Source organism: Delphinus delphis, chromosome 20 (assembly GCF_949987515.2).
Source record: "Delphinus delphis chromosome 20, mDelDel1.2, whole genome shotgun sequence".
NCBI lineage: Eukaryota > Metazoa > Chordata > Mammalia > Artiodactyla > Delphinidae > Delphinus > Delphinus delphis.
The window spans coordinates 12,634,976-12,662,865 of NC_082702.1; the positions used below are offsets into that span (position 1 = coordinate 12,634,976).

The 27,890-nt window shown below is 52.4% G+C and overlaps 2 protein-coding genes and 1 long non-coding RNA gene across 7 annotated transcripts in view; 2 read left to right on the plus strand and 1 right to left on the minus strand.

The window, feature by feature from the left end:
• The first annotated feature begins 1,887 nt into the window (after nucleotides 1–1,887).
• TTC9B (tetratricopeptide repeat domain 9B) lies at nucleotides 1,888–4,151 on the plus strand. The gene is made up of 3 exons (XM_059999235.1): nucleotides 1,888–2,323; nucleotides 2,889–3,071; nucleotides 3,946–4,151. Exons 1-3 carry the CDS (start codon nucleotides 1,903–1,905, stop codon nucleotides 4,053–4,055), a joined length of 714 nt encoding a protein of 237 aa, XP_059855218.1. The 5' UTR covers nucleotides 1,888–1,902; the 3' UTR covers nucleotides 4,056–4,151.
• Nucleotides 4,152–4,477: 326 nt separating this feature from the next.
• Nucleotides 4,478–20,826, minus strand: MAP3K10 (mitogen-activated protein kinase kinase kinase 10). Its single transcript, XM_060001051.1, has 10 exons — nucleotides 19,660–20,826; nucleotides 15,317–15,497; nucleotides 12,294–12,442; nucleotides 11,640–11,815; nucleotides 10,592–10,838; nucleotides 8,962–9,078; nucleotides 6,967–7,144; nucleotides 6,755–6,867; nucleotides 5,700–6,380; nucleotides 4,478–4,917 (listed from the first exon to the last, which is right to left on the minus strand). The coding sequence occupies exons 1-10, from the start codon at nucleotides 20,339–20,341 to the stop codon at nucleotides 4,595–4,597; spliced, it is 2,847 nt and encodes a 948-aa protein (XP_059857034.1). The 5' UTR covers nucleotides 20,342–20,826; the 3' UTR covers nucleotides 4,478–4,594.
• A 161-nt stretch (nucleotides 20,827–20,987) lies between these two features.
• LOC132417341 (uncharacterized) overlaps nucleotides 20,988–27,890 on the plus strand; it is a 43,637-nt gene continuing 36,734 nt past the window's right edge. Inside the window, exon 1 of one of the 5 annotated variants that reach the window (XR_009517786.2) lies at nucleotides 20,988–21,188. This is a non-coding gene — a long non-coding RNA (uncharacterized lncRNA). The remainder of the gene's footprint in view (nucleotides 21,189–27,890) is intronic. The other 4 variants (XR_009517787.1, XR_009517785.1, XR_009517783.2 and 1 more) reach the window with 4 other exon arrangements.

The following is a 27,890-nucleotide window of genomic DNA, read 5'->3' on the forward strand; positions in this document are numbered from 1 at the left end:
TTTACTTAACCTCTGAAGTGCCACAGTGTCGGTAGGTATAATATAATACCGACCTCTTGGTGGTGTGATGAGGACGTGAGTTAACATAAACCTAAAGCTTTAGGACCGTGTCTGACACTTAGTAGGTGTTGCGAATGTGCTAGCATTGCATCTTAGCAGGACTGTGAGGTACAGTTGTCCCCTGTTTCTACCGAGCCCCTAGCACCTAGCCATTTGGTAGGTGTTCAGAAAATAATTGTTATGAATCAGTGGGTTTCCAAGTTTTTAATTAAAACAAAAACATGCCCGAGGTGCAGAAAGGTGACCAATGCTGTTCTGGAATCCAATCTCGGGAATATTAGACTCTTAACCAAGCCTGGGTTTGGAGGTGCAGAGAGGAGGAAGTTTTCACCACTGAGGTGTTCAAGTTTGGAGGATTGGGGATCAGGGAGAGACTCAGCAAAGTACAATAAAATATAGAAGCAGATACTGCAGTTGGGATGAAAGGTGTCATGTTCAGGTTTGGGCCTGTTGGGTGGGAACTGCCATGGGACCTCCGGGGGAAGGATGTGCAGTGGGAGGGGGAGGGGACAGTGGAAATGCAGGCTTGGTGCTTGGGAATGAGACTCCAGCTAGGGTCTTGGGTGTGTGTGTGTGTGGGGGGGGGGTAATGGTGCTAATACATAGTTACTCATTTATTCAACTGTATGTGGATGCCGACTCAGCGTCAGGCACTTACGACCACATATCTCAGTCTCATGGACGATAAGAAACACTGGCTGTTATTTGCCCATTACTGTACCAGGCCCTGTGCTTTACCTGCATAATATAATTCAGTTCCTACAGCTACTCTGAAGTAAGCTCACTTGTTACCTCCCTGTTACACAGAAGGAAGGTGGAGGAAGACCAAGGAGCTTGGCCAAGGTCCCACCCCTGAGTAAGCGGCTAAGGAGTGTTGAAGGACAATCATTCACCCTCAGTTTTTCTCTCGAAAGCCTCTCATGTATTTCCTTCTCTACACTCTTTTATTATTGTGTTCCTCACTCTGGGCTGTCACTTGACTGCTTTCCCACTGGTTTTCCTACCCAGAGAGTGAGCTCAATAAGGGCAAGAAGCAGATCTCTCTTGTTCATCGAGTTCTCCCCTCTTCCAGGAAGTCTTCACTCACCACCTCAGCCTGTGCTGGGTACCTCCTCTGGGCCGTCAGAGCCTGTTGTGCTTCCCGCGTCCCAGCCCCGACCCCCCTGCCTGTACTTCCCAGGCTAGCCCACTCTGGGCTGCCACTGTCTGGTCATTGGTCTGTCTCCCCCACTTCCCTAGGGACCCAGTGAGGGTAGAATCTGAGGCTCTCTCAGTCCCTGCTATGTCCCAGCATCACCCAGCCCCAGAGTTGGGCACAGAAAGATATCAGTGAATATTTGTTTGTTGCATAGATAAATGAATGGGTTCCAAAGTTGCTATCATAGTCCCATGTTACTGATGAGGATACAGAGTTCCAGGTAATTCAGGTGATTTATCTAAGTCATACAACTAGTGAGAAAATAAGCAGGTATTTGAATCTGGGCAGCTTGCATCCGTAGCCTGTGTTCTTATCCAATATGCCAAATGCCTAGTGGTCTGAAAACCAGCCTTCCACGAGGTTGTTATCTTCCTGCTCTTTCTCCCAGACTTGTTCTTTCCTTCTAGAAAGGTTTAGGAGCTTTGGGCATGGGAGAGGAGAGCAAGCAGGAGGATTGGGAGGGTAAGGGGAGTGCGAAGAAGGGATTTGAAGGAGACAGTGGGGAAGTCTTGAGGGGTTTCTCTAGACCCATAGGGGGCAGCCGGAGTCGGCTACCGGAGGTGCGGGGGCGGAGAAAGAATGGGGACCAGCCCCGCGGGGGGGCGATGCGGTAGCTGCAGCGGCGGCCGCAGGAGTTTCCCACAATGCAGCGCGGCGCGCTGTCCCCGGTGCTGATGCTCAGCGCTGCCCCGGAGCCTCCGCCGTGCCCGCCTCCCGCCCTTTCCCCGCCGGGCCCCAGCCCCCGCCATGGGTCGGCTCGGTCCAGTCCTGCCCCAGAGCCGTCGGGGGGCCTGGGTGCGGCTCTCGACAGCAGCCTGCGGGCCGCCGTGGCGTTTAAGGCGGAGGGTCAGCGCTGCTACCGAGAGAAGAAGTTCCGGGAAGCCATCGGCAAGTATCATCGGGCACTGCTGCAACTGAAGGCGGCGCAGGGGGCCCGCCCTGGAGGCCTGCCCGCTCCCGCCCCCGCCCCCGGGCCCGCCACCAGCCAAGGGCCAGCCCGCCTCAGCGAGGAGCAGCGGCGCCTGGTGGAGAACACGGAGGTGGAATGTTATGACTCTCTCACTGGTACGGGGCCGTCGGGGAGCGCAGAGGGTGCATATGTGAGAGGGGTGGGACGTGAGAGGCACTAGTCAAGCCTTGGGGGGGCGGCTGGAGGCTTCAAGCGGCTAGGGCTGGGGTCTGTGGTGGGAGACCTCAGAACTTGATCAGGAAGAGGGGTTGGGAGTCTAGGGGACCACAGGGAATGGAAGGAGCTGGGATGCAGGAAATGGGCTTTGGGCTGCGACCTGCGAACCTCAGGTGAGAAAAACCTACCTTGGATGAGCCATTCAAGGACCCGTCCCTCACCTCTGAGATCACCCTTAGTACTCTCCCCTACAGACACCTCCCAGCTAAGCACCTGTGAGCCCCTGTCTGTGTTTTTCGCGCCTTCTAGCGGCGGTGCAGATTGATTCTGTCTTGATTGGTCAGAAGCTTGGCGGCCCCCGGTGGCCTGAGCAATCCCTTAGGCCGGGTTCAGCCGTGGGAAAGGGAAGGGGTCCTCCGCAGCCTGAAGGCCAGGCTCCTTGCGGTCAGGTGAGGCCTGGGGTGTCGACAGGCTCTGCGAGTGTCGGTCGTGGTGCCCCCGCAGCCTGCCTGCTGCAGTCGGAGCTGGTGAACTACGAGCGGGTGCGCGAGTACTGTCTCAAGGTGCTGGAGAAGCAGCAGGGCAACTTCAAGGCGACCTACCGCGCCGGCATTGCCTTCTACCACCTGGGCGACTATGCACGTGCTTTGCGCTACCTGCAGGAGGCCCGCAGCCGCGAACCCACAGGTGAGGGGGCGGGGAGGGAGCAGGGAAAGGGGCTAGAGGGGAGGAAACAAGGGCAGGAGGATCAGGGCAGAGCTGCTTCAATGAATGCTGTACCCCTCACCCCACGTCCGGCCTCCACCCATCTACTCCTTGCACACCCACTCCTCCACTCACCTGCCGTTCGTTCGCGCCCACTCACCCCTCGTTCCTCTGGCGTTCACCCAACCACCTCTCATCTGTTCCGTCCTGAGCCCGTCCTGCTGCTTCCCATTTACCTACTCAGCCACTTCCCTGGCCACTCACAACCCCCTCCCCCATCGCCATTTTCCCCTCCCCCTGAATTAATTCATCTGCTCACTAACCTGTTCACACACTCACCTATTCTTTCACCTGTTGCCCGGCAGTGCCAGGAGACTGGCAGGGGGCGGGGTTGGCAGAGCTGGAGGCTTGTCCCTTGCCCTGTGGGAGGTCATAGGGTGTGTGTGCGGTGGGGTGGCGGCAGACACAATACTCAGTTCTGTCTTAGGAGCCACTGCAGAGGGAGCACAGCAGGTGCATGACACAGGGTGTGGGAGCAGGGGCAAGATGAGTTTTCCCGCTGAGCGGTTTGGAGGGAACAGGCTTCTTGCAGTTATCACTGGAGGGTAAGAAGTGTGACAGGAGTCTCTGAGAAGAGGCATTCCTGGCAGAGGGCACAGCAGATGCAGAAATGTGGACGTGTGACACGCCCTGCTCTGCTTGCTCGGTTGGGGCTTTGGGAGAAGGGCTCTGGCTCTACCAGCCGTGGCGGGGTGGGCCGCCGAAGGCCAGGGACCGTGAAGTGTGAGCCGAGGTGGTGCAGGTGTCGCCTGCTGCCCCGGGACACGCAGATAATGCCCTGCCCCCCCCCCCGCAGACACCAACGTCCTGCGCTACATCCAGCTGACTCAGCTGAAGATGAACCGTCGCAGCCTCCAGCGGGAAGACAGTGGGGCTGGGGCCGCGCCCCGGGGTGTCACTGGCTGAGGCCAACTTGGGGGGGCCGTCCCTACCCCCACTGCCCCCCACCTCACCATGTAACTTGCCCTGACTCATGTGTTTGCTGGTAAAGCACTTGTCGCTGGTGACCATAACCTCTCCGTGTGGTGTTCTTGCGGGGGCCCGGGTGGGGACATGGGCCTGGAGAGCCAGCGAGGCCTGGGAGCATGGGGGGGCGGGTGTCCCACTGGGCACGATCTAGGATCAGGGCCCGGCACAGGGAAGGACACACAGCCAAGCGTGGTAGGGGGCAGGGGTTACCTTTAATGCTGCATTTTGTGCCGAATCCCCATGATGCCCTGTCCCTGAGTATCCCTGCCCACCCTCCCCCCCACCGCAGGGCAGGCACAGGGCCCCCCCACCCCCGGGTACAAAGGAATAAATTAATTGCCCTCCCTCCCCCCCTTCCCCAATAAATAGAGTGAGTATCCTGCCCAGGGCCTCCCCTGCCTTGTGGCACGGTGGGCTGGGGCGGGGCCTGGGGCGCTACATTCATGGCTGCCCAGGCGGGCGGTGGCAGGCAGGCCTCAGAAGGAGCCGTGGGCCCCACACAGGGGCACTGTGCTGTCCTGGCTCTGCCCCTCCATGTCCATGTCAAGCAGCGTGGGCTGCATGCTGGGGGGCCCGGGGCTCTCCGGAGTGTCCGGCCTGCTGGGAGGAGAGATGCTGAGTGTCTGGCCAAAGGAGACCAGTTTCCAGGGGTCCAGGCGGGGACGGCTGGCAGCTGGCCGGGGTCGTGGGGCGAAGGTCAGGGTGGTGGGACGGCCAGGGAACTCAGGGGGCCGACGGCGGGTGGGAAACAGGCCCTGGGGGTCGGGCAGGCGGGGGAAGTCCAGAGGATCTCGAGGGCCTGGTAAGAGAGGATCAGATGAGGTGAGTGGCGTGGGCCAGAGGGTGGTGTTTAAAAGCCAGGAGCATTTGCATGAAATTGGAATTTGACTTCTCGAAAAATCTGCTGATTTTGTTGGGCCCACTTTCCAGCAGGATTTGGACCTTTACCTAGCCACCCCCCTCCCCCCGACTGCTCAATCATCTGGGTGCAACTCTGGGCACAGTCCTTTATCTTTCAGAGCCCATTTCCTTGCTGCTACTCTAGACAAAGCCCTCATCCCTCGCACCTCTCTGACACTGGGCCAGGTTCACAAAGACCCCCAGAGACTCCTCAGGCATGTTGCTGTCTGTGAATGGGGACGACAGCACCTTGCTCCATAGGTGAGGATTAAATAAAATGGTAACAGTAATTGTAGAACAAGTAGCACAGTGCCTGATAGGAAGCCCTTAGCTCCTATCTGTTCTAATCATCTTTGTGAGTTAGTAAACTATATAGAACAGGGCATAGCACATGGGTATTAGCTCTAGTAATTGTTGTTGCCATTAATGTCACCCGCCTGGCCCCTGTAGGCATTAGAGTTTGCCAGCCCTACTGCACCCTGCGTCTCAATTACCCAGGGACTCACAATGCCTCACAAAGCAGTGGGGGCCATGGGGACACAGGCCCCCCCTCCCCTTGCTAAGCAGGGGAGGATGCCTTAGCATCCAGGGGGTCGTCGCTGGGCTGGGACACAGGGCTTTGGCGGGAGGCACGGGAGATGGGCCTTTTTCTGCGCCGTGGGCGCGTGGAGCCTCACTCACCAAGGCCAGGGCCGGTGGGCTCGGGCGCCCCCCGCTGCCCCAGCGCCCCGTCTGACGGCGTCCTCCGGTGCCCGCGGCTCACAGCGCGCGCGGCCGTGACGTGGGTGGGTGTGAGTGACTGGCGGGGGTCCTTCTTGAAGCTCTCCAGCTCCAGGTCCACCAGGGGGTTGGTGCTGGGCGCGGGTGCGGGTGGGGAGGGCGGCGGGGAGGGCGCGGCCGGCGCGGCCTCGTCGCTGTCGGAGCGCAGCAGCGAACGCGTGGAGTTGCAGTCGGACACGGACGACAGCGACACGAGGGTGGCCGAGGGCGCCAGGCCCGGGCCAGGGGCCGCGTCATCGCGGCGGCTCGGGGAGCGCCCGGGTGGGCTGAGGCCCCGCGGGAAGCGGCCGCCGCGGGGGAAGAAGAGGCCATCGAGCCAGCTCCGCGGCTCCTCGCCGTTGACCGAGCGCACCTCGGCCACGTCGGCGCCCAGGCCCACGGCGCCCAGCAGCGTGGCGCAGCCCAGCAGCGCGAGCTCGCAGCGCCGCCGGGAGCCGTGCCCGGGCCGGGCGGGCGGCGTTGGCTCCCACGGCGCCCGCGCCCCGGGGGAGGGCTGGCTGGGCAGCGGCACCGTGAGGTAGGACGGGGTGGTGTAGGGCGAGGGGGGCACGCTGCTGCCTCCGTCCGCCTCCGCGAACTCCTCTGCAACCGGGAGAGGGCCGTCACTGGACTCGACTCACTTAACTCTAGGCGCCTGGCCCCTCGGCCCACCCCCCTCGGATCTGGAGGCAAGGGGTTGCCCCAATGAAATGACCCCTCCAACAAGGGCACCAAGGCCCACTAAGTGTGGTTCTCGACTATTTCTCCCCTCAAACCCCCTCCTCCGGGGAACGATCCCCACACCCCAGGGACCGGCTGCTCCCATTCCAGGTATGTGTCCTACCCTCTGGCCCAGTGAAATCCGGCTCCCTCCTTGCAGCCCTGGGGAATGGTCACCCCTTGGTCTTGGGTTACGGTCCCCTTTGCCAGGGAATATTCCTTCCCCCTCCCTTTTAAAGGCACCCTCACCCTCTTACCCATCTCATTGAGGCTAGCAAAGCCTGGGGTGATGGGAGTGTGTTTGGGGGATTTGCCCAGGTTGGGGGCACTTGATGACCACTGTTTGCTTCCTTCTCCCAGGGCCTTCAGCCTGCAGGGGTCACCAAAGATGGGGGGTTATAGGCCTCCTGGCTGCCAAGGGCCTGGGGAAGAGGCACAGGGTGCGTGATGGGCTCCATGTAGCCAATACCTCTCCTCTCCTCCAGCCCGCTCCTTCTGCAGCGTGGAGCTGGGCCCCCAGGTCCGGCCCTTCTTCTTGCCCCCAACCAGTTCTTCCTTCTTTGGGGGTCCACTGTTGCGGCCCCACGTCCCACTGCCACCACTGCTGCTGCCACTGCTGCTACCTCCACCACCATCCACAGGAGTCACTGGGTCGAGAGAAGCCACTTGGTTAGTGGGTCTTAGTCTGTCCCCGCTGAGCTCCCAGCCTTACTCTTCTCCCCTTGGTCCCACCCTCCACCTGGAAGCCCAAGGGAGCTTGGACTCCAACTCCAATCATGACCCTCCCCTGCTCTACATCCTTCCATAGCTCCCCACTGCTGTCAGGACGACGTCCAGCTTCCTCAGTTTCATCACCCGTCACTTCTCACAGCCTATACCTTTCAGCCATCCATTCATTCCCAAAGGTTTACTAGCACGTGCTATGTGCCAAGCCCGTGGCAGGTCCTGAGAAGACAGCAGTGGTCAAAGCAGACAAAAGTCCCTGCCCTGGGGACTTCCCTGGTGGTCCAGTGGCTAAGACTCCACACTCCCACTGCAGGGGGCCCGGGTTCAATCCCTTGTCAGGGAACTAGAGCCCACATGCTGCAACTAAAGATCCCACACGGGGCAACGAAGATCCTGCATGCCACAACTAAGACCTGGTGCAGTCAAATAAATAAATAAATATTAAAAAAAAAAAAGTCCCTGCCCTGAGGAGTTTGCGTTTTAGTGGGTGAAGACAGACGATCAACAAGAGTCACACTAGTACATCACCTGGGTAGGGGGCTAGGAGGTGATAAGCGCTGTGGGAAACTTAAAGCAGGTAAGGGGTTTGGGGAGTGAGGGAAGGTCTCATGTGTGAGCAGGAGAAATATGAGCAAAGACTTGAAGGAGGTGAGGGAGTGAGTCAGGCTGATACAAGGGAGAGGAGCCTTTCAGGCGGAGGGAACAGCAGATGCTGAGGCCCTGTGGAGTGTTCTGGGGCAGACTTGTTCCCTGCAGCGTCAGTTGCTCTCTCTCCTCTGTTCCTATCACATGTTGAACGTACCCCGATGCTAGTCCTGACTCACTGTTTGGTCATTATTTGTCTTTGCATCCCCCCAGGAGAATGACCTCTGGGGCCTGGTACAAACCAGGTGCCCAAACAGAAGTGTGTGTAGGGGGTGATGTGTGGGGCGAGGCCAGGGGTGAATGATGGGGCAGAACAGACGGGGGAGCCGGCCGGGTACCCTTCAACTCATCAGCGAACCCTGACAGCTGTACCTCTGCCATGTAGCTGACTCACCCTCTCCCCTCTTCAAGGCCCCCGCCCTGGCCCAGCCCCCTCGTCTCACCTGTCTCCCACCTTGACTCCTGCTGTCCTCCAATCCCTACTCCTCACGGTGGCCAGAGGGAAAAGGTTAATTTTACCACATCACTGCCTTGCTCGCAGCCCTCCAGAGACTCCCCCGTCTCATTTAAAATAAAATCCAGATTCCTTATCCCAGCTCTTAAGGCCCAGTGTGATCCTCCCCTGCTGAGCCCTTGACCATAAGCCTAGTGCTGTCTCTCCCATTCATCCTACTCCGGCCAAGTTGGCCTTCCCAGCTGATAAACACACCATGCTTGTTCCTGCCTCTGGGCCTTCGTCTTTGCTGTTCCCTCTGCCAGGGATGCTGTTCCTTCAGATCTCTGCGTGTGTCACTCCTCCTTACCATTGCAGGTCCCTGCTCAAACCTCAGCTTCTCTGACAGGCCTTCCTTGTGATTTCAAAACAGCAACTCTTCTGTTTTATCCCCTTCCCTGATTTCCTTTATAGCGCTCATCACTACAGGAAATTATCCTGCTCACCAGCTTGTTTACTTGTTGTCTGTTTCCCCTCATGAGAATGAGGGAGGGGACCCTGCCCACCTGGTCCCCTGGTGTTGCTCTGGCTTGGTACAAGATATGTGCTCAGAGAAGTCTGTTCACTGACTGACTGGTCAGGGCCTTGGGAGATACTCACGGCGAATGGCCCTCAGCCGGGGGATGATGCTGGGGCTTGCGGGTGGGCTGACCCCATCGGATCCTTTCCGTTTGTCCAGGGTTGGAGAGGCCTGGACTGTGATCTTATGTTCAAAGCCTGCGAAAAGAAAGACTTCCCTAAGCACACGGTTCCATGGGTAGCCAAAGAGCGGTTCCCTTTGTAGAAGGATAGGAATGCTACCATTTTGTATTCCTTCATGCGGTGGTTCTCAAAGTGTGTTCCCAGACCAGCAGCATCAACGTCAAGTGGAAACCTCTTGGAAATGCAGATTCTTGGGCCCTCCCTTAATCAGGAACTGGGGGGGGGGAGGTGCAGCAATCTAGCTGCGGCGTAAAAGCCCCCCAGTTACCGCTGATGCACACTCGGGTCTGAGAGCTGCTGCCCTGAGGATCTAGGCCTGAGTGTCCAATATGGTGGTCATTAGCCACACACGGCAAGTGAGCGCTTGAAATGTGGCTTGTGCAGCTGAGGAACTGGAGAGTTCTACCTTTATTTAATTGTAAGTAATTCAAGTTTACCTTTCAAAACAGACCCTCAGTTCAGTCATCGGAAACATTTAGGCATGTTTGGAACAACTTTGGTATGTGGATCTGCCTTTTCAACTGTACATTTTATGAAATCTAAATACAGCTCAAGATTTTTTGATGAAAATTTAGAGCCCAGATTGAGATGCACTGTAAATATAAAATACACCCTGGATTTCAAAGATTTAGTGTGAAGAAAAGAAGCTAAAATATCTCATTAACAACTTTTCTCGTACTGACTACATGTGAAACTACAACATTTTGGGTATATTTGGCTAAACAAAATATATTAAAGTTAATTTCACCTGTTTTTTCCCCTTTTTCATATGGCTACTAGAAAACGTAAAATTACACATGTGGCTTGCATTATATTTCTGTTGGCTGGTGCTATTCTAGGCACTGCTTTAGGGCTTGTAACATCTCTTGTAACAAAGAGAGAAAAATCAGTATGATGTGCCTTCTGATGTTACCTAGGAAGCAATATTAAAAAAAAAAAAAATCAAACCTGAACTTGAAACTGATTAAGCCCTGAGATCCAACTATCAGGTTGAGCCATGTGAAACTTCTGTTTCTGTAGGTCAAAAATGGCTGAACGTCAGCAGTTTCACATGGTTTAACCTAATACCAGTTTATAGGAAATTCGGGGGACAGAGCGACATGTTAAAAGATACCAGGGAGATGCAAGCAGCAAAATCAGACTGTGGGAAACGCTACAGGATAAATGATGCAGTTCCTCAACCAATTATTGGCAAGGAGGAAAAATAGGTATTAAACAAATATTAAAAGATACTAAACAAATTGCTGGGAGATAAAACTATAAGGAAAAGTAAGGAAGTGATTGCCCTAAAAGTCAAGACGGGGGTTACTCTTAGGGAGCGGCAGGGGGATGTGTTTGGACAGGGCGTGTGGAGGCATATGGGCTGGCTGTAGGTTCTCCCTGCTTTCATGGGAGAGATTCTACTAATGTGTGATATATTTAGCAATAAAAAAGTTTAAAAATAAATAAATAAAAGGAAGAGATAAGCCCCGGGTCAGGGATGCTCTCAGAGGCCTCTCGGGGATGCTCAGGGGACGGGGGCGGGTACCGGAGGGCAGGCTGATGTGGCTGCTGCCTTCTCGCAGCTTGAGCAGGCGGCTGCGCTTGAAGTTGCCCCTGCGTCTGCGGACCCTGGGCTTCTCCTGGCTCAGCTGGCACATAAGCAGGTGCAGCTCCCGTTCCACGATGTCCATCTCGCGCTCGGCCAGCTCCTGCTCGCGCCGCCGCAGCTGCTCTTCCTGGAACCGCTGCTCCTGCGCCGCCCGCAGCAGCTCCTCCTCGCGGCTACGGAGCTCCTGGAGAGGAGATGAGGGGCTTGGGGCTAGGAGCTTAGCTACTCTGCCCCTGGGGATGGCTCCAGGGCTGCTGGGTCTGGTTGGTGTCCTGCTCAGGGCTGTCCTGCTGTGGGGCAAACGGGGGGCACAATCCAGCTTACACTCACTAGCCAGGCTGGGTGCCAGGGCAGGGGACTGTCTCAGCTCAAAGAAAGGGGTGGCTTTTCTTTTTTCCTTCCTCTTTGATTTTTAATTTTTTAAGTCTTCAATTTGGAAAACATCCACAAAAGGAGAGAAAAGTGTGCCCCATGTACCCATCATCCAACTTCAATAATTTTCTATACTTTGCAAATCTTTTTTCATGCATCACCTTCCTTCTCTCCTCTCTCCCATTTTTGCTGTAGGATTTTAAAGCCAGTCCCAGACCTCATGCAGTGTCACTTGTAAGTACTTCAGTGCACGGTGCCTTTTTTTTTTTTTTTTTTTGGTGGTATGCGGGCCTCTCATTGTTGTGGCCTCTCCCGTTGCGGTGCACAGGCTCCGGACACACAGGCTCAGTGGCCATGGCTCAGACCAGGGCACGAACCCGCGTCCCCTGCATTGGCAGGCGGACTCTCAACCACTGCGCCACCAGGGAAGCCCCTGGGGGTGCCTTTTTTTTATCAACCTTCCAACAGGAGGCTGTCTTTTCTTAATATGCAAAAAAGGCTCCCTTGGCCATGCATGGACCCAAAGACCCCTGGGTTTGGGACTCTGCCCCATCCAAGGCATCAGAACTCAGGGATCTTGCTCCATCCCTCCCACCTTGCCTCCTGCCTTCACCTTCTCCTTGGTCCGGAGGTCATCGAACATGTGTTGAATCTCCAGCTTCCAGTCTTCCTGCAGTGAGTGGAAAGACTCCAGCGGCATCTGGAACAGGGCTGACTGTTCGATGACTTCAAGTTGCTTCAAGATGCTGCCAAAATCTGGCCGCCCGTGGGGGTCTGGGTCCCAGCATTCTGGGGTGGGGGTGGAGAGGACAGCAGTGGGAGTGGAAATGTCAGTGGCCATGCTCTGGGGCATCGGCCTGCTCAGTGGAGGCAGGACTTTAAGGGGCTGTGGACAAACAGCTCCCATGGAGCCGAGGGGAAGGAATTCAAAGCCAAATTCCTGGCAGTGTTTCACTTGGTGAAACTCTGGGGAGAGAAACTCAGGGACCTGTTCCCTGACTGGTGGTAGAATTGAGGATCAGGGAGGAATCCCAGGGCCAGTGAGTCCTAACAGGTTGCCCTCAAGAGCTGTGGGCCCAGCCAGAACACAGGTCTGGAGGCCACGGAGCCAACTGTGGGGGAGACTGTTCATGGTCCCATGGTTCCAGCCCCTTGTCCCTCACTCCTGGGCCCAAAGGTATGGATGGGTGTGAAAGAGCGAGGTCTGGGCCTGAGGGCCCCTGCCACCCCTAGCTGAGCCTACCCTCTCCACGGGGCCCTGGCTCACCCTCCAGTAGGCGGGCAAAGGGCTCGGGGCATGTGGAGGGAATGGGCAGAGTCAGCTTGTTCATAGCCACACCATATGCCACGGCCAAGGCGTCGATTTCACGGTAGGGGACCTCACCCGTCAGCAGCTCCCAGAGCAGTACTCCGAAGCTGCAGGTGGGGGAGAGGGAGGGGTGATGCCACAGCCCACCCTAATCCCCACCTACACCCCAGCCCTGCCTCCAGTCCCATGGTGGGCCTCCCTCCCCCCAGCAGCCAGCCCTGGCAATGAGGCTGCAAGAACCTGATTTGACCTCTATCGGCCTGATCTGGTGGGTTGGTTCTCTGATGTCTCTCCTTTGCTCTGCCTCTCTTCTGCCTGAAAACCTTCAGTGGGTTCCCCATGCCCACTGAGCAAATCCACCCTTCTTAGCTCTGATCTTGATGACCCCTGCAGCCTCGCCTCTAAACACTCTCAGCCCCGTACCACCCCCAGCTTCATCTTGCAGCCATGCTGAACAGTTGAACAAACGCTGTTCTTCCTAACCTCTGGCCTTTGCACATGCTGTTCCCTTGGTCGAGAACACCCTTTCCTTTGCCTAACGGTCCTTTAAGTCACAACTCAGGTGCCCCCTCTACCTGGAAGCCTTCCTTGATTCCACAGCCTCCAAAGCAGGGTTGGAAGCCCCTTCACTATGTTTCCATAGAACCCTCTGCACTTACCTCTAAAAACAAGTTAACACTATTTAATATTTATAAAGCACTTACTCCAGGCCAGCACTGCTCGAGGCCTCACAACAGTCCTGTAAGGCAGAAGGCACTGGAATGACCTTCATTTTATCCAATGAGCAGGTGCAGGCAGAGAGAGGTTAAGTTGTTTGCTTAAAGTCACACTGCTCGTAAGTGATGGAGCCACACTGAGACTTAGGTCTGTCTGACGCCCACGAGAGCGTCCTTAATGGCTACATAATTCCAGAGCATGTATCACCGTGCTACGATCACCTGCGTGTCCATCTTCTCCAGTAAACTGTTCTCCTTCTGGACCCTGATCCCTGTTTCATGCAGTGCCCAACACGTAGTAGGTCCCCGTGCTCCCCCGTTCCATGCATTCATTCAACATACACTTATTAAATGTCTGCTGTGTGCCAGGCATTGTTCCAGGTACTGGAATAAGATAGACACCACCTCTGCCCTCATGCAGCTGACAGCGTCCCCTCCTCTCAGTGACAGCACTGGTAAATTTGAGCTGGGCAAATGCTGCCTGAAATAATTTTCCATCCTCCTTTGCATCTAAGTGTGCCCATATGGCAACGGTTCTGGCCAGTGGGATACAGAAGAGTGTGTAGTGTGCAACTAACTTCCAGGAAGTGTCCTTAAAGGGAAGGGGTCCCCTTTCCTCTTTTCTCCTTCCTCCTGGTTGGAATATAGACATGAAATCTGGAGCTCAAGCAGCCATTTTGGACCATGAAGTGGACTTGGGAATGGAGGCTACACAAGGTGGAGAAAAGTAACAGTGGCTTGTAACTGGAGGGGGCCAGACCCTCCCCTCACAGCCTCTCCCACGTCTCTGGAAACCTGTGGGGATGTTTTGATTGTCACAGTGACTGGGGAGTGCTACTGACATTTGGTGGCTGGGAATCATGGATACTCAACATCCTGAAAGGTACAGGACAGTACCACACAAGGAAGAATTATCCTGCCCAGTGTCAATGACACCACAGTAAAAAACCCTAATTTAGGACTCAATCCCTAATGCTGGGGGTACTAGATCGTGTAAAAGCCATGGGCTTTTACATGACAGCAAAAACATCAGTCTTGTTTTTATTTTGGGTTTTCTGTTCCTTGCCACTGAAATACGGCTCCTATAAATGTTTGGGACCATAAATGAATGCCTTATGTGAAGCAAGACTAAACTTCCCCCCAAAGGGCTGCGCTGCTCTAGTTGAGAATTCCTGTCCTATTTGTTTGCCCCAATACCATGACTTTGCAGCTTGGTCCATCTGGAGCCTCAGCCGGGGAATGATCTTGGTTTGTCTGCCCACCGCAAGTAGAAGGTTAAGTTTCTGCTGTCACCAGGTCTCGCAGGCAATGAAGAGCCTCCTTATTGGCCTCCCGCCCCAACTCCTGTCCCCTACAATCCATCAGGCGAGGGAGCCTTTGCGATGTTAAATCAGATCATGTCATTCACAAATGCCTCTAATGGCTTTCCAGTGCACTTAGAATAAACCTGGATCTACTCCCTCACCTGCAAGGCCCTCCGGCTCTCCCTCCTCCATCATTTCCTACTACTTTCCTCCTTGCCTGCTCTGCTCCAGCCACATGTTCCTTTCTGGAACACACCATGCTCGTTCTCACCTCAGTTCCTCCTTTGTGGAAGCTGTTCCCTCTTCCTGGAAAGCCTCTTCTCCTACACTTTGCACGATCGGCTCCTTGTCATTCAGAACTCAGCTCAAGTACCAGTTCTCAGAAAAGCCTTCCCCAAAGTCACCTCCAGCCCTCAGAGTGCCTTTCAATCAACCTCCTAGCTCGTAACACTGTCTAGTACTTTTCTGGTGGATTAACTTACTACCTTTTAAAAATTATTTTTATAATTTCAACTTAAAAACAGCCTTTTTTTAGCTTCTGAGGTATGTATTATTCCCGTGGGCAGGAAATGGGTCTGTTTTTATGTACTGCTGTATCCCTAGCTCCCAGTGCAGTTGGATGGATGAATGAATGAATGAATGGTTACCTTCAAAGGTCTCAATTTCCTGTTTGATGAGTGGGGGCAGAGTAATGGATGGTGTTTGAGGGGTCTTTGGTGCTGACCACCTATCTTTATACTCCTGGAATTTTCAAACGTAATCCAAGTCCTCCTCAGCTGCCACTTCTGCTGGCAGAGCAGCCGCCTGCTTTTGTGCTTGTCTGATGGTCTGACCTTGCTGGCGGGCCCCTTTGCCAGACTCGGATCCCCGCTGCAGTGGCAGACCGTCCCTCCCACTCTGCCGTTTCCCCCTTCCTCCCTCCTCCCTTCCCAGGAGGCCTCCCCTGTCCCACCGTCAGCACCTCCAGACGTCACTGCTTTTGGAGAACAGGGAGAGACGGATAACCTCCGGAGCCATCCAGGCGTAAGTCCCCGCAGCGCTCATTTTGGTGGTCTTGTGCCACTCACGGGCGAGGCCGAAGTCTGTGATTTTGAGCACCGTATCTGCGAGGTTGTGGTTCTCGATGGCCTCCAGAATAAGGACTGTGGGTAGGAAGAAAGGTGGGTCACCCCAGACCTGCTGGCTGCAGCCCCGTGTGTCCTGCCCCCGCCTCAACTGGAATCTCCTACTTGCTCTCTCCCTGCCGCCTGGGGTCGCCCCCCTCTGCAGCAGCTCCTTTCCTGGCCTCGAAGACCATGAACGCTTTCCTGATGGTCTAATCCCTGCCTCAGGCTCCCATGAGGCGTTGGGGAGCTTCTCCTGAGTTCACTGGCCTCCTGACTCCAACTTGGGCTCAGGGGAGCTCAGTGAAATGTCGATGGCCACGGCCTTGGTTCTCCTTGGTCCAGGCCTTGAATTCCCAACCACCGCAGAAGTGACAACTACAAACCATTGGCAGAAGGGGATGGTTTTCCTTTCCTTTTTGTCACCTGCTGTGGGTAGCTGCATTCATGGCCCCAATTCTGCTCCTTTCTGTGTCACACTCTTTGTATCCCCACATCCTTTACTCTGGGTTGGCCGTATGACTTGCTTTGTCTGATAAAATGAGGCAGAAGGGACAGAATGCTAGTTCCAAGCCCAGGCCTCTCATGTCTGCTTGCCCTCTTGCCCTTCTGCCATCACTATGAGAACATGCCTCGGCTAGCCTGCTGGTCCAAGGAACGTGAGAGATACTCGGAGCAAAGCCTCCCCAGCTGAGCCCTGCCTAACTCAGTTTACCCTCCATCAGGCCTGCAAATGTATAAGCAGTAATAAAGGACACTGAGTTTTAAGACACCAAGTTCAGGGAGGGTGGGAGGGTTGTTACACAGCATTATTATGACAAAAATCTGACTGATATATCCCTCAAGCATACTGAATGGTTCCAACTTACTTGCTGTCTAGGGTTATTACTAACAACAATAACAACCATGGCTAGTGTTTATTAGGAGCCTATTATATGACAGGCACTGTGCTAAGCCCTTTATACAAATTAACTAGCAAGCAACCCACTTTATTGACTAGCAAACTGAGGCTCAGAGAGATGAAGTCACTTGGCCGAGATCACACAGCTAGAAAATGGTGGGGGGAGTTCGCGGGTGGCCTAGCGGTTAGGATTCCGGGCTTTCACTGTTGTGGGCCGGGTTCAATCCCGGGTTGGGGAACTGAGATCGCGCAAGGTGCACAGTGTGGCTAAACAAAAGAGAAAATGGTGGGGCAAAGAACCAAACTAGATCTGTCATCAGAGTCCAATCTCTTAACTGCCGTGATATTCTACTACCTTCTGTCAAACAGAAGGTAGTGTACAGTAGTATCCTGCCGGGTTTGAATCCCAGCTCTGCCACTTATTCGTTGCATAATCTTATTTACTTTATTTTTAACGCTACGATTTCTCCTCTGTTAAATGGAGACGATAATGGCATTGACCTTCTAGGGTTGTAGTAAAGAATTATTTCCTGAAGTGACAGTAGGCCCTCTAAAAGCATCAGCTCTCTTTATTAGTGCGTGATGTTGCCGTAACTGTTCCTTATGTCTCCACCTTTATCTTTGGCCATTCCTGGCTACTTCTCCAATCATCATAACAATGAGGCAATTCTGCTGTCATACCCATTTCGCAGATGAAGAGACTAAGTTTTAGAGAGCTCAGACCACTGCCCAAGGTACACTGTTGGTAATCTTGTCCCTTCTTTAAAACCCAACTCAAATGTCACCTCCTCCTGGAAGCCTCTCGAGACTCTCTAGCATGTGACTCTACCTCCCAGAAGTTCTCCCTTCTCGAGTCACCAACTTTCCTGTTTGTGGAGTGACCCTGTGACAGAGGGAACACCCCATGGTCTTACACTTTATTTCTGCATCTCCCAGGCTGGGCCTAAATCAATTCACTTTAAAAAGTATTTATCTGATTATGCTACCCCTGCTTAAGACCCTCTAATGGCTTCTACTACATTGAATAAAATATCCAAAGCACTCACGGTGGCCCCCAAGGTTAATGGGATCTGGCCCATCTACTTTTATGACCTCACTTCCTTCCACCTCTGCCTCCCTCCTGCTCTTCCGACCTCTTCGGTCTCCTTGCTGTTTCTCCAACAAGGCAGCTTCATCCCCACCTCAGGACCTTTGCCGTGCCTAGATCTTTGTAAAGCTGGGTCCTCTGGGTTCAGGTCTCTCTGCTCAAGTGTTGCCTTCCTGGAGCTCTGATCTAAAGAGCTCCCTCTGCCCCATCCTTAATCCGCTTTGTTTCCTTCAGAGTCCTTGAGACTCTCTGAGATTTTGTTATCTATTTAAATATCAACCACCTATTTTTGTTCACTAGACTATAACTTCTATGGGGGGGGTCTTGCCTCATTCACATCTGTCTTATCTTGTTCACATCTGTAATCCCAGAGCCCAACACAGTGCCTAGTACACTTAATTCTGCTTCAGAATTATTAGTTGAATAAAACAATGAATGAATGGCGTCAGATGAGGATCTCCTCAGGGGAGGCTGAATGGGGGAAGCTGTACTGTGGAGGCCCTGTTTCCTCTGTCTCAGGCATGGAGCAGTTCCATTGCCCAAGCAGGAAGCCCTGGCCTAAGAGCCCCACCAACCCTTTGTCCAAGTGGCATTGGCTACAGAAAAACTTGGGGGCATGGGAGCATGTCCTGATACCCCACCTGCAGGCTGTGAATCAGCAGGGGTGAGGCAGGGCTGAGAAGGGACCCCAGCCTTCAAGAGGAGTGTGTTGGCAGTCCTGCCTCCATTTACCCAGCATTTCAGGAGTCAGAGCATCAGCATCAATGGAGATGGGGACCATCAGTCTGTCTTGCTCAATTCTCTGGGGCTGGTGCAGGGCTTGGCGCACCCCGGGCACTCGGTAGCTATCTATCTGTTGAGTGTATGAATGCCAGGCCTGTCAGGTAAGGAAGACTCTGCCCCTCTATTCTAGGGGCTTGCAGTTGGTGGTGGTGAGGCCTAACAACGAACATGAAACAGTGGGATGGGGGTCAAACAAACTTCAAGATGTAGAACTGACAGGAGTCAGAAATAGATGAGATGTGAGGGCTGAGGACAAAGAGAAAACCCTCACATATCGCGTGAGGGCAGGGAACACGCTGGCCCCACTCACTACTGATCTCTCTTGCTTAGTATATGATTTGGCCCAGTACCAAACGAAAGAATAAATTGAACAAATAAATGCAGAAATGAAAGGGAGTGACATGAGGCAGAGGAAGGACGGGACAGCCAGGAAGGTAGGATTTTTTTCCCTGCTGTATCGTAAGGGTCAGGACAGGGCCTAATACACAACAGGTGCTCGGGAAATATCCGGGAAATGAATGAATATCCGGGGAATGACTGTGAGTAAGGGCACACAGTAAGGGCAGAAACCATGGCTGTTTTGGTCCCTGTTGGGCTTCTACTTGATAGGTGCTCAATTAATATTTGACATCATGAGAAGCTCCTTGAACTAGATGTAGGTTCTGGGGAACCTTGCCTTCCATCTGGCCCCAGACCTCATTCAACCAACCAATCAACTTCTGAAAGTCTATGACAGGCCAGACAGCTTGGATGTTTTTACATAAGCCGCATCCCTTTTCCTCCTCCCTCATCCTTCCCAGTGTGTCTTGGCTAGCTGGGGCAGAGGCCTAGGAGGACACCAGGAAGTGGTTCTCAACTGAGGGCTAGTCTGCCCTCCAGAGGACATTCGGCAATGTCTGGAGACATTTTTGGTTGTCATAACTGGGAGATGGGGGGTGGAGAATGCTAATGGCATCTAGTGGGTAGAGGCCAAGGATGCTACTAAGTAACCTACATCACACAGGACAGCCCCCTGCAATCATCTGGCCCCAAATGTCAATGGCGCTGCGACTGAGCAACCCCGACTCCAGGCCAGGTTCCATCTGTCTCTGCCTGGTGGACTCTGGCAGCGTGGCTGGACAGTGCGTGCCATGAGGGCAGGCACTGCACCTGTCCTATTTACAGCAGGGAGCACAGGGCCTGTCACACTGTTCATTTATACATGTTTATTGGGCTACTGTGACTGTAGCCTAGGAGGCAGGTACTCCTTCAACCTTTCTGGGCCTCCTTTTCCTCTCTTAATGGGGCAAGGACTGCCTCACCTGGCCCTGAAGGTATACTGCTGCCCCTTCTTGCCCCAGGCAGTGTCTTCTGGCGTCCCCATCCCGCCACCTAGGCTTGTCCTCACAAGGTTCTACGGAAGCAAGTTTTTTGGGGAGGACACCACTTACTGTTGATGGACTTGAGGTCCCGGTGGATGATGGGCACAGGGGCATCATTGTGTAGGTAGTTCATGCCCCGGGCCACCTGCACAGCCCAGTTGACCAGCACGTGAGGGGGCACCCTGCGCCCTGCCAGCACCCTGCTCAGTGCGCCCCCTCTGGCATACTCCATCACCAGGCAGAGGTGTGGGGGGCTGAGGCAGGCGCCCCTGAGGGCAATGATGTTGGGGTGCTGCAGGGCTCCGAAGAGCCGGGCCTCCTGGCGCACCTGCTCTGCTGTCACTGCTGGGTCCCGTTCAGGGTCCAGCCGGGCGGCCTTGACCGCCACCTCCTCGCCATGCCACAGGGCCCGATAGACCTTGCCAAAGCCCCCTACACCGATCATCTCCTCCAGCTGCAGCTCGTGGAAGGGGATCTCCTGGGGCAGCTGGAGGTCCGCGGGCGCGGCGGGGGTGCCAGGGGCCACGTAGTTGCTGGGGAAGACGCCCACACGGCCGCTGGGTAGCTGCCCGGTCCACCAGCCCTCGTCGCCCGACACGGCACAGTCCTGGGAAAGCACCTGGACGCGGTCGCCCCTCCGCAGGGTCAGCTCCTCCTCGCCCGCCGCCTCGTAGTCGAACACTGCGGTCCAGACGGGCCCCGCGGGGGTCGTGCCCCACTCCTTGGCCGCCCCCAACTCCTCCTCCTCCATGGGGGTGGGGCCAGGGGCTGCGGGAGGCCGCTTCACACAGGCTGCCCGCGGGATGCAGAGGGCGGGCCCCGGCGGCCAGGATGGGGGGCAGTCCCTGCGGGTTCTAGGGGGCTCCTGGGGGCCATAGCTGGGGGGCCCTCCGCAGGAGCAAGAAAAAGCCTCTTTAAAAGGGCAGGGTTGTCCCCTCTGATTCAGCTGTCCAGGCAGGGTGGGGTGGGGGAAGGGCGGCGGGTTCACCTCTCCCCCCTAAACGTCAGGGCGCTAAGAAGGCCTGGCCGCGCGGCTGCCGAATTCCTGCCGGGGTCCGCCGGTGGGGGACGAGGGTGAGGGAAGCAGGCAGCCCCCTTCCCCGCGCCTCTCACCCCGCGCAGCTCCACCGGCGGCCCCCGGCTCCGCATCCCGGGCCACGATCGCCGGGCGGGCGGGGCTGGCGGAGCCCCCCCCCACCAGGACGGGGTGGCGCGCCCCTCGGCCTCCTCACGCGCGGGGCGGCCGGGCGGCCCCCATCCTCAGCATCGGGCTCCCGGTCGGCCCCAGCCCCTGCCCCCGCCCGCGCCGCTTCCCGGGGCCGCAGGCAGTGCCTGAGTGACGTGCACGCTGCCGCCGCGCCGCGGTGCCGCCTGGGAGTTGTAGTCTCCGGCAGCGCGACTTCCTGGTCGGTGCCCAGTCACCCAGCCTCCAGAGCCCGGCTGCGGGCCTCGGGCCGAAGTGAGGTGTGCGCGTGGGCGAAGGAATTCTCCCGGGGAGATAAGCCTGGCCTCAGGCCCTCGTGGGCCGGACGCCTGGAGGAGGAGAGGAGGAGACAGCCGAGCGCTCGTTACAGGCCCTGCGGGGGCCGCGGCCCAAGGTGGGGTTGACGGTGACTGACGCTCTTCGCAAAGCGAAAAGTAGCAGCTGCGTGAGTGGTGGTTACTGTCCGGAGCCTCTAACGCAGGCCAGGACTAGGTCCCCGCAGTTGGACTGCCCCTCGGGGCCCCGACCCGAGGTGCACGCCGGGAAGTGTAGTCCGTTCGCGAACCGGCGCCGTGGGGCAGTCCCCCAACCGCGGGCAAGGGAGAGCTGCTTGGTGGCTCCAGGAAGCTGGCGGGGGGGGGGGGGGGGGGGGGCGGGCTCAGGCTGATGGTGAGGCCTCTGGGGGAAGACAGGGCTGGGAGGATGTTTGTAGAGTCCCTGGGGAAATCACAACCACGTCTGCTTTCCCCTGGGTTCCTCTGCCTCTGCAGTCAGAACTCGAGAATCCCCGCCTTCCATAATGGGAATTTCAATTTTGTGGGGCTTAACGGTCATCTTATGCTGAGTGCTTTGCATACATGGTAGCGTTAAATCCTCGCAAAGCCCCTAGTTTACAGATGACGCATAGAGAAATAAAGTCACTTGTCCAAGGTCACAACTATAAATGGCAAAGCAACAATCAAAGGCATATATTTCTCTCTCTCTTTTTCTTTTTTCTTTGGCCGCACCGTGCGGCAGATCTTAGTTCCCCAACCAGGGATGGAACCGGTGTCCCCTGCAGTGGAAACTCGGAGTCTTAACCACTCGACCGCCAGGAAAGACCCTCAAAAGCATATTTTAAAATTAAAAACAACTACCACCACGACAATCATGATTTTTAAAAACACTGCCTTCCCATTTAAAGAGTGAGGAAACTGAGTCCTGCAGAGGTTCGATGACTTGCTCAAGATCTGTAAGCTTGTAAGCAGCAAAATTCTGCGTCTTTTCACTTAGCCTCTCCTTAGTGGTCTGGGGGTCTGGCGGGAGGAGAGAAGAGGGGAACTTTGATGGGCTCTGGTGCCCAAATTCTAGAGAACTGCCCCACAGTATCCTGGGAAATTATTCCACGCTCAGAGGGAAGTGGGTACCTGCTCTCCTGTGAGGGAAGCTCTGGACCTCTCAAGAATGCTTGTTGGAAGAGAGGCCCCGCTTCATTCTGAGTACAGGCGTTTCTGCTATAACCTGATACATGCTTTCCTGAAAAACCTGTAGTTCTGCAAAACAGTGCACTAAAAATGACAAGGCTTTATGGGAAAAATAGAATTAGGGACAGATTGCTCAAAACGTATGCAACTTAGTAATCAGAGTGCTACAAAACCAATAACGTTTACTTATTTATTTATTTTTTAATATTTGTTTAGTTGCACCCGGTCTTAGTTGCCACACGTGGGCTCCTTAGTTAAGGCATGCATGTGAGATCTAGTTCCCTGACCAGGAATGGAACCGAGGCCCCCAGCACTGGGAGCACAGAGTCTTATCCACAGCACCACCAGGGAAGTCCCAATAAGAATTCTAATAGAAATACTAGTACAGTTAAATATACACGGGGTATTTGTGCTTAGCAATCAATACTTTAAGTGCCTTCTTTGCAGTCTTAAAGGCTGGGGCTTGTACTTCCTTCACAGAGATGCCGGCTGGAGATACTAACTTCTAATGGAGACCATTTTCTTCAAAATTAAAAATCTGATCCAAGATGTAGTCTTCCTCATTAATCTGTTATTTTAATGTGGGAAAATGTCATTGCAGTTTCTTCATCTGCTTTCACAGCTTTGCCACATACCATACATTCTAGCAAGCAATGGGTCTTTGAAATCACTAAACGATCCACGGTGGATCTAAAGGAAGACATTTCTATAGAGTTGCAGCTTTTCCCCTTAAGATCTTCTTTTATCACTAAGGCTTCCTCTTTGCCTGTGAGAAACCTTGCCCTTGATTGCTTCAAAACGTTAACTTCCTAGAGAAAATTGCATATTAACCAACATGGCTGTGGTATGCTGACATCCTTACTCTGTTTACCAATTGTTTATGGGGTGATTCAAGTCAAAGAAGGTGGGCAGCAGAACAGGTGGTCTCCAAGCAGATGCCTAGACTTAGGTGAGGAGAGGGACCCGGCTTGGTTCTAAACCTGGTAGGCTCTATAATGGAAATGGAGAGTGGAATAGCATTTGTCAAATCCATAAAAAAGTCCTTCGGATTTTGATTGGGATTATAATGAATAAATTATTAATTTGGGGAGAATATGACTTTGTAATATTGAGTCTTCTATTCTTGGACAGGTATAATTTTTTTCCTGGGATATCTTATATGGCTTTCTTTGGTTCACTCACTGGATTTTACTGTTTTTACTTATTTACTTGTGGCCGGGATTTTGTTATTTTTTCCTAATCAGTTACTGCTGTCTTTAATGCTGAACTTGGATGTGGCTACCTTGTTGAGCTCACTCTTATTTGTTCTAGAATAGCTTGACAGATAATTCTCTATACTGTTCCAGTTAGATGACCCTGGTGTCCAGGGAAAAAAAGACAAGTTTAGTTTTTCCAATCTTTATAACTCATTTCTCACCCCTCGCCCTTTGGCTGAGGGTTCCAATACAATGTTGAATGACAGTGGTGATAATGGACAATGCTTGTCTTGTTCTAGACATTTTAAAGGAATGCCCCTAAGGTTTCATCATTAAGTATGATGTTTTCAGTAGATTTCTAGTAGATTTCTAAATTTTATTCCTAATTTGCTGAGAAGTTTATTTTTTTTTAAAAGCAGGCATTGACTTTTATCAGATGCTTTCTATGCATTTGTTGATATGATCAGATGACTTTTCTGCCTTAATCTGTTAATGATGAACCATCCTCTGTTTCACTATTGCTGGATTTGATTTAATAACATGTTCTTTAGGGCTGTTGTGCATTTGTTTTCATGAATGGAATTGACTGACTCATGGTTTTCTTTCTCGCGCTGTCCTTGCCCAGTTATGACATAAGGGAAATGCTAGCTCTGTTCTACGATTTGGGGGAACCACCTACCTTTTCCTGCAGTCTGGAATGGTTTGTGATATATTGGAGTTATCTGTTCTTTGAACATTTGGTGGAATTTGACTGTAAGATCATCCATGCTTGGTGCCTTTTTGGTAGGTCTTTGGTTGTAATTTCAACCTCTTCTGTGGATATTGGTTTATTCAGATTTCTTACTTTCTCCTGAGATAAATTTTTGTAATTTATATTTGCCTAGAACAATATTTTATCTAGGATTTCAGATTCATTGGTACAACTTTATGCATTTTATTTCTTATGAATCCTATGGATCTGAAGTTATAGTTCTTTTGACTTTCCTGATACTTATTTGTTCCTTCTCTTCTGGATCAAATTTGCCAAAAATTTAAATAGAAAAACATTTCTGTTTTTACATTTTTTGCTCAATATTGTTTTATTGGTGTTTAAAAAACTCCCAGCTTTTTGTTCTATTGATGATATCTCTTCTACTTATTTGTTTTGAGGAGGGGTATTTTATTTCATTAATTTCTTCCTCAATTGTTGACTCATTTTTTTGCATTTTAGTATTTATTTTGTTGTTATGTATACCCAGGTTTTGATTTGTAGCGCTTTCATTGTCATTCAGTTCCAAAAAAAAGTGTAATTTCAATTCCCCTTAACCCCCAAATTATTTAGAAATGTGGTTTTTAATATCTAGGTATATGGATTTTTCCTTGATTATCTTTTGTAGTTGATTTCTAATTTTATTTAATGAATGTATTTCAAATGACATAAATTCTTAGGAATTTGTTGAGATTTCCTTTATGACCTAGTATGTGGCATTTTTTTGTTTTGTTTTGGAAGTGTCCTGTTTTTTTGTTTTTTTTTTTTTGCGGTACACGGGCCTCTCACTGTTGTGGCCTCTCCCGTTGTGGAGCACAGGCTCCGGACGCGCAGGCTCAGCGGCCATGGCTCACGGGCCCAGCCGCTCCGCGGCACGTGGGATCCTCCCGGACCGGGGCACGAACTCGTGTCCCCTGCATCGGCAGGCGGACTCTCAACCACTGCGCCACCAGGGAAGCCCGGAAGTGTCCTGTTTTTAAAGGATGTACATTCTAGTTGTTGGGATAAGAGGTCTGACTATACAAGTTTATTAATGATCTAATTCTTAACTATTATATCCTTACCTTTTTTTTAATCTTGTTTTTTTTTTTTTTTTTTGCGGTCGCGGGCCTCTCACCGCTGTGGCCTCTCCCGTTGCGGAGCACAGGCTCCGGACACACAGGCCCAGTGGCCATGGCTCACGGGCCCAGCTGCTCCGCGGCATGTGGGATCCTCCCGGACGGGGGAACGAACCCGCGTCCCCTGCATCGGCAGGCAGATTCTCAACCACTGCGCCACCAGGGAAGCCCCTTTTTTTCCTGTTTGATCTATTGGCTTCTGGAAGGTGTAATAAAGTCTCCCATTATGAGTGAGGATATGTTCATTTCTCATTTTAGCTCTATCAGTTTTTACTTTATATATTTTGAAGTTATGTTGTTAGGTGCATAAGGGTTTATGATATTAATATGACACCAGTGAATTATTCCTTTTATCAATATGAAATATCCTTTGCTGTCCTTCGTAATGATTTTTGCTTTTAATGTGTCTTTTTTCGTAACATTTCCTTGGTACTTCTGTTCTCTTTCATTCATTCTTCTTTTTTTTTTCTTTTTCTGTGGGTTGATTTTATCATACTGCTTCATTTCTGACACACTATAGCAATAGTTTGTGTAAAGCTATCCTCTTATGTTATTTTTTCTCCATATCCCCATTCCCACTTTTATTTCTTCCTCCACCTCAAAGACACACTTTCTGATTTATGTTTAATTTATGGTTCTTGGATATGTCTATATTTCTAAAACATGTATAGTGCTTTCTATATGTATGTGTTTTTAATTTACAAAAATTATACTAAGTACATTTCTATTTTTACATTTTTTTGCTCAATATTGTTTTAAGAGCAGTCCGTGTTGTTTGTGTATCTAGTTAATTGTGTCTGTTTGCTGCACAGCACTCCAATTTATTAGTTCACCATCCTTAATTATTCACCTACTAATGAAGAAGACCTACATTGCCTTGAATTCTTTGCTACTACAAACAATACTTCAATCAACAATCTTGTACTTATATCCTTTGGGACTTGTGTGAGAGTTTCTCTGGATTATATACCAAGATTGGGATTGCTGGATCATAGGATATACACTCTGCTAACCAAAGGTGCATGATAGTTCCAAATTCTATATGTCTTTACTAATACTAGCTCCTCTCTGACCTTTTAATTTTGACCACTCTGATGAATTTAAAATATGTTGTAATTTTCTAACTGATTTTGAGGGAGGTTGAGCATCCCTTCAGACTTGTTAGCTAGCTAGATTTCCTTTTATGTTAATTGCCTATTCATATCTTTTGCCCCGCCCCACACGGCATGTGGGATCTTCCCCAACCAGGGATCGAACCTGTGCCCCCTGCATTGGGAGCATGGAGTCTTAACCCCTGGACTGTCAGGGAAGTCCCTCCATTTTTTTTTTGGCGGTACGCGGGCCTCTCACCGTCGTGGCCTCTCCCGTTACGGAGCACAGGCTCCGGGCACGCGGGCTCAGCGGCCATGGTTCACGGGCCCAGCCACTCCGCGGCACGTGGGATCCTCCCGGACCGGGGCACGAACCCGTGTCCCCTGCATCGGCAGGCGGACTCTCAAGCACTGCGCCACCAGGGAAGACCCGTCCCTCCATTTTTATATTGGGATTCCTACTCCTAAATATTTGCAGGATTTTATTGTATATTCTGGATATTAATCACATTTTTTTTTGAAGCTGAAAATGTCTTCTCCCGGTTTGTCACTTATTAGTTAACTTTTTCAATCATGTCTTTGGAAGAAATCTTTAATCTTAATATAGTCAAATTCATCTCATATAGTTTATATTTTCTTGGTTTAAACAACTTTATTCACTCCAAAGTCATAAAAATATTCTATATTTTTCTACTAGCTGTTCTGGGTTGAACTGTTTCTCTTAAAAACAGATACGTTGGGCTTCCCTGGTGGCGCAGTGGTGGAGAGTCCGCCTGCCGATGCAGGGGACACGGGTTCGTGCCCCGGTCTGGGAAGATCCCGCATGCGGCGGAGCGGCTGGGCCCGTGAGCCATGGCCGCTGAGCCTGTGCGTCCGGAGCCTGTGCTCCGCAACAGGAGGCCGCAACGGTGAGAGGCCCGCGTACCACACACACACACAAAAAACAAAAAACAGATATGTTGAAATCCTAACCGCCCCCCGCCCCCATACTCCAGAATGTGCTCTCATTTGGAAGCAGAGTAGTTGCAGATGTAATTAGTTAAATTAAGATGAGGTCATACTGTCATAGGATGGGCCCCTAATCCGATATGACTGACGTCCTTATAAGAAGTCATTTGAAGACAAACACAGAGAGGGAGAATACCATGTGATGAGGAAGGCTGAGATTGGAGTTATGCAGTGCAGCTGCAAGCTGAGGAACTCCAAAGATTACCAGTAAACCACTAAAAGCTCAGAAGAGGCAAGGAAGGATTCCCCTACAGCTTCCAGAGGGAGCATGGCCCCACTGACACCTTGATTTTGTACTGGTAGCTTCCAGAACTGTGAGACAATACGTTTCTGTCGTGTTAAGCCACGCAGTTTGTGGCACCTTGTTCTGGCAGCCCTATGAAATGAATATACTAGCTTTATAGATTTATCTTTCATATTTAGGTCTCTAATCCATTTATTTGACCTTCATATTATGGTGAGAGGTAGGGAA

Bases quoted from the DNA above. Each gene is read 5' to 3' on its own strand.
- TTC9B (XM_059999235.1), top strand. From the start codon at position 1,903: ATGCAGCGCGGCGCGCTGTCCCCGGTGCTGATGCTCAGCGCTGCCCCG. The intron at 2,324-2,888 runs GTACGGGGCCGT...GTGCCCCCGCAG, and splicing joins ATGTTATGACTCTCTCACTG to CCTGCCTGCTGCAGTCGGAG. The intron at 3,072-3,945 runs GTGAGGGGGCGG...CCCCCCCCGCAG, and splicing joins CCGCAGCCGCGAACCCACAG to ACACCAACGTCCTGCGCTAC.
- MAP3K10 (XM_060001051.1), bottom strand. From the start codon at position 20,341: ATGGAGGAGGAGGAGTTGGGGGCGGCCAAGGAGTGGGGCACGACCCCC. The intron at 10,839-11,639 runs GTGAAGGCAGGA...TCTCCTCTCCAG, and splicing joins ACCTCCGGACCAAGGAGAAG to GAGCTCCGTAGCCGCGAGGA. The intron at 9,079-10,591 runs GTACCCGCCCCC...TTCTTTTCGCAG, and splicing joins CCACATCAGCCTGCCCTCCG to GCTTTGAACATAAGATCACA.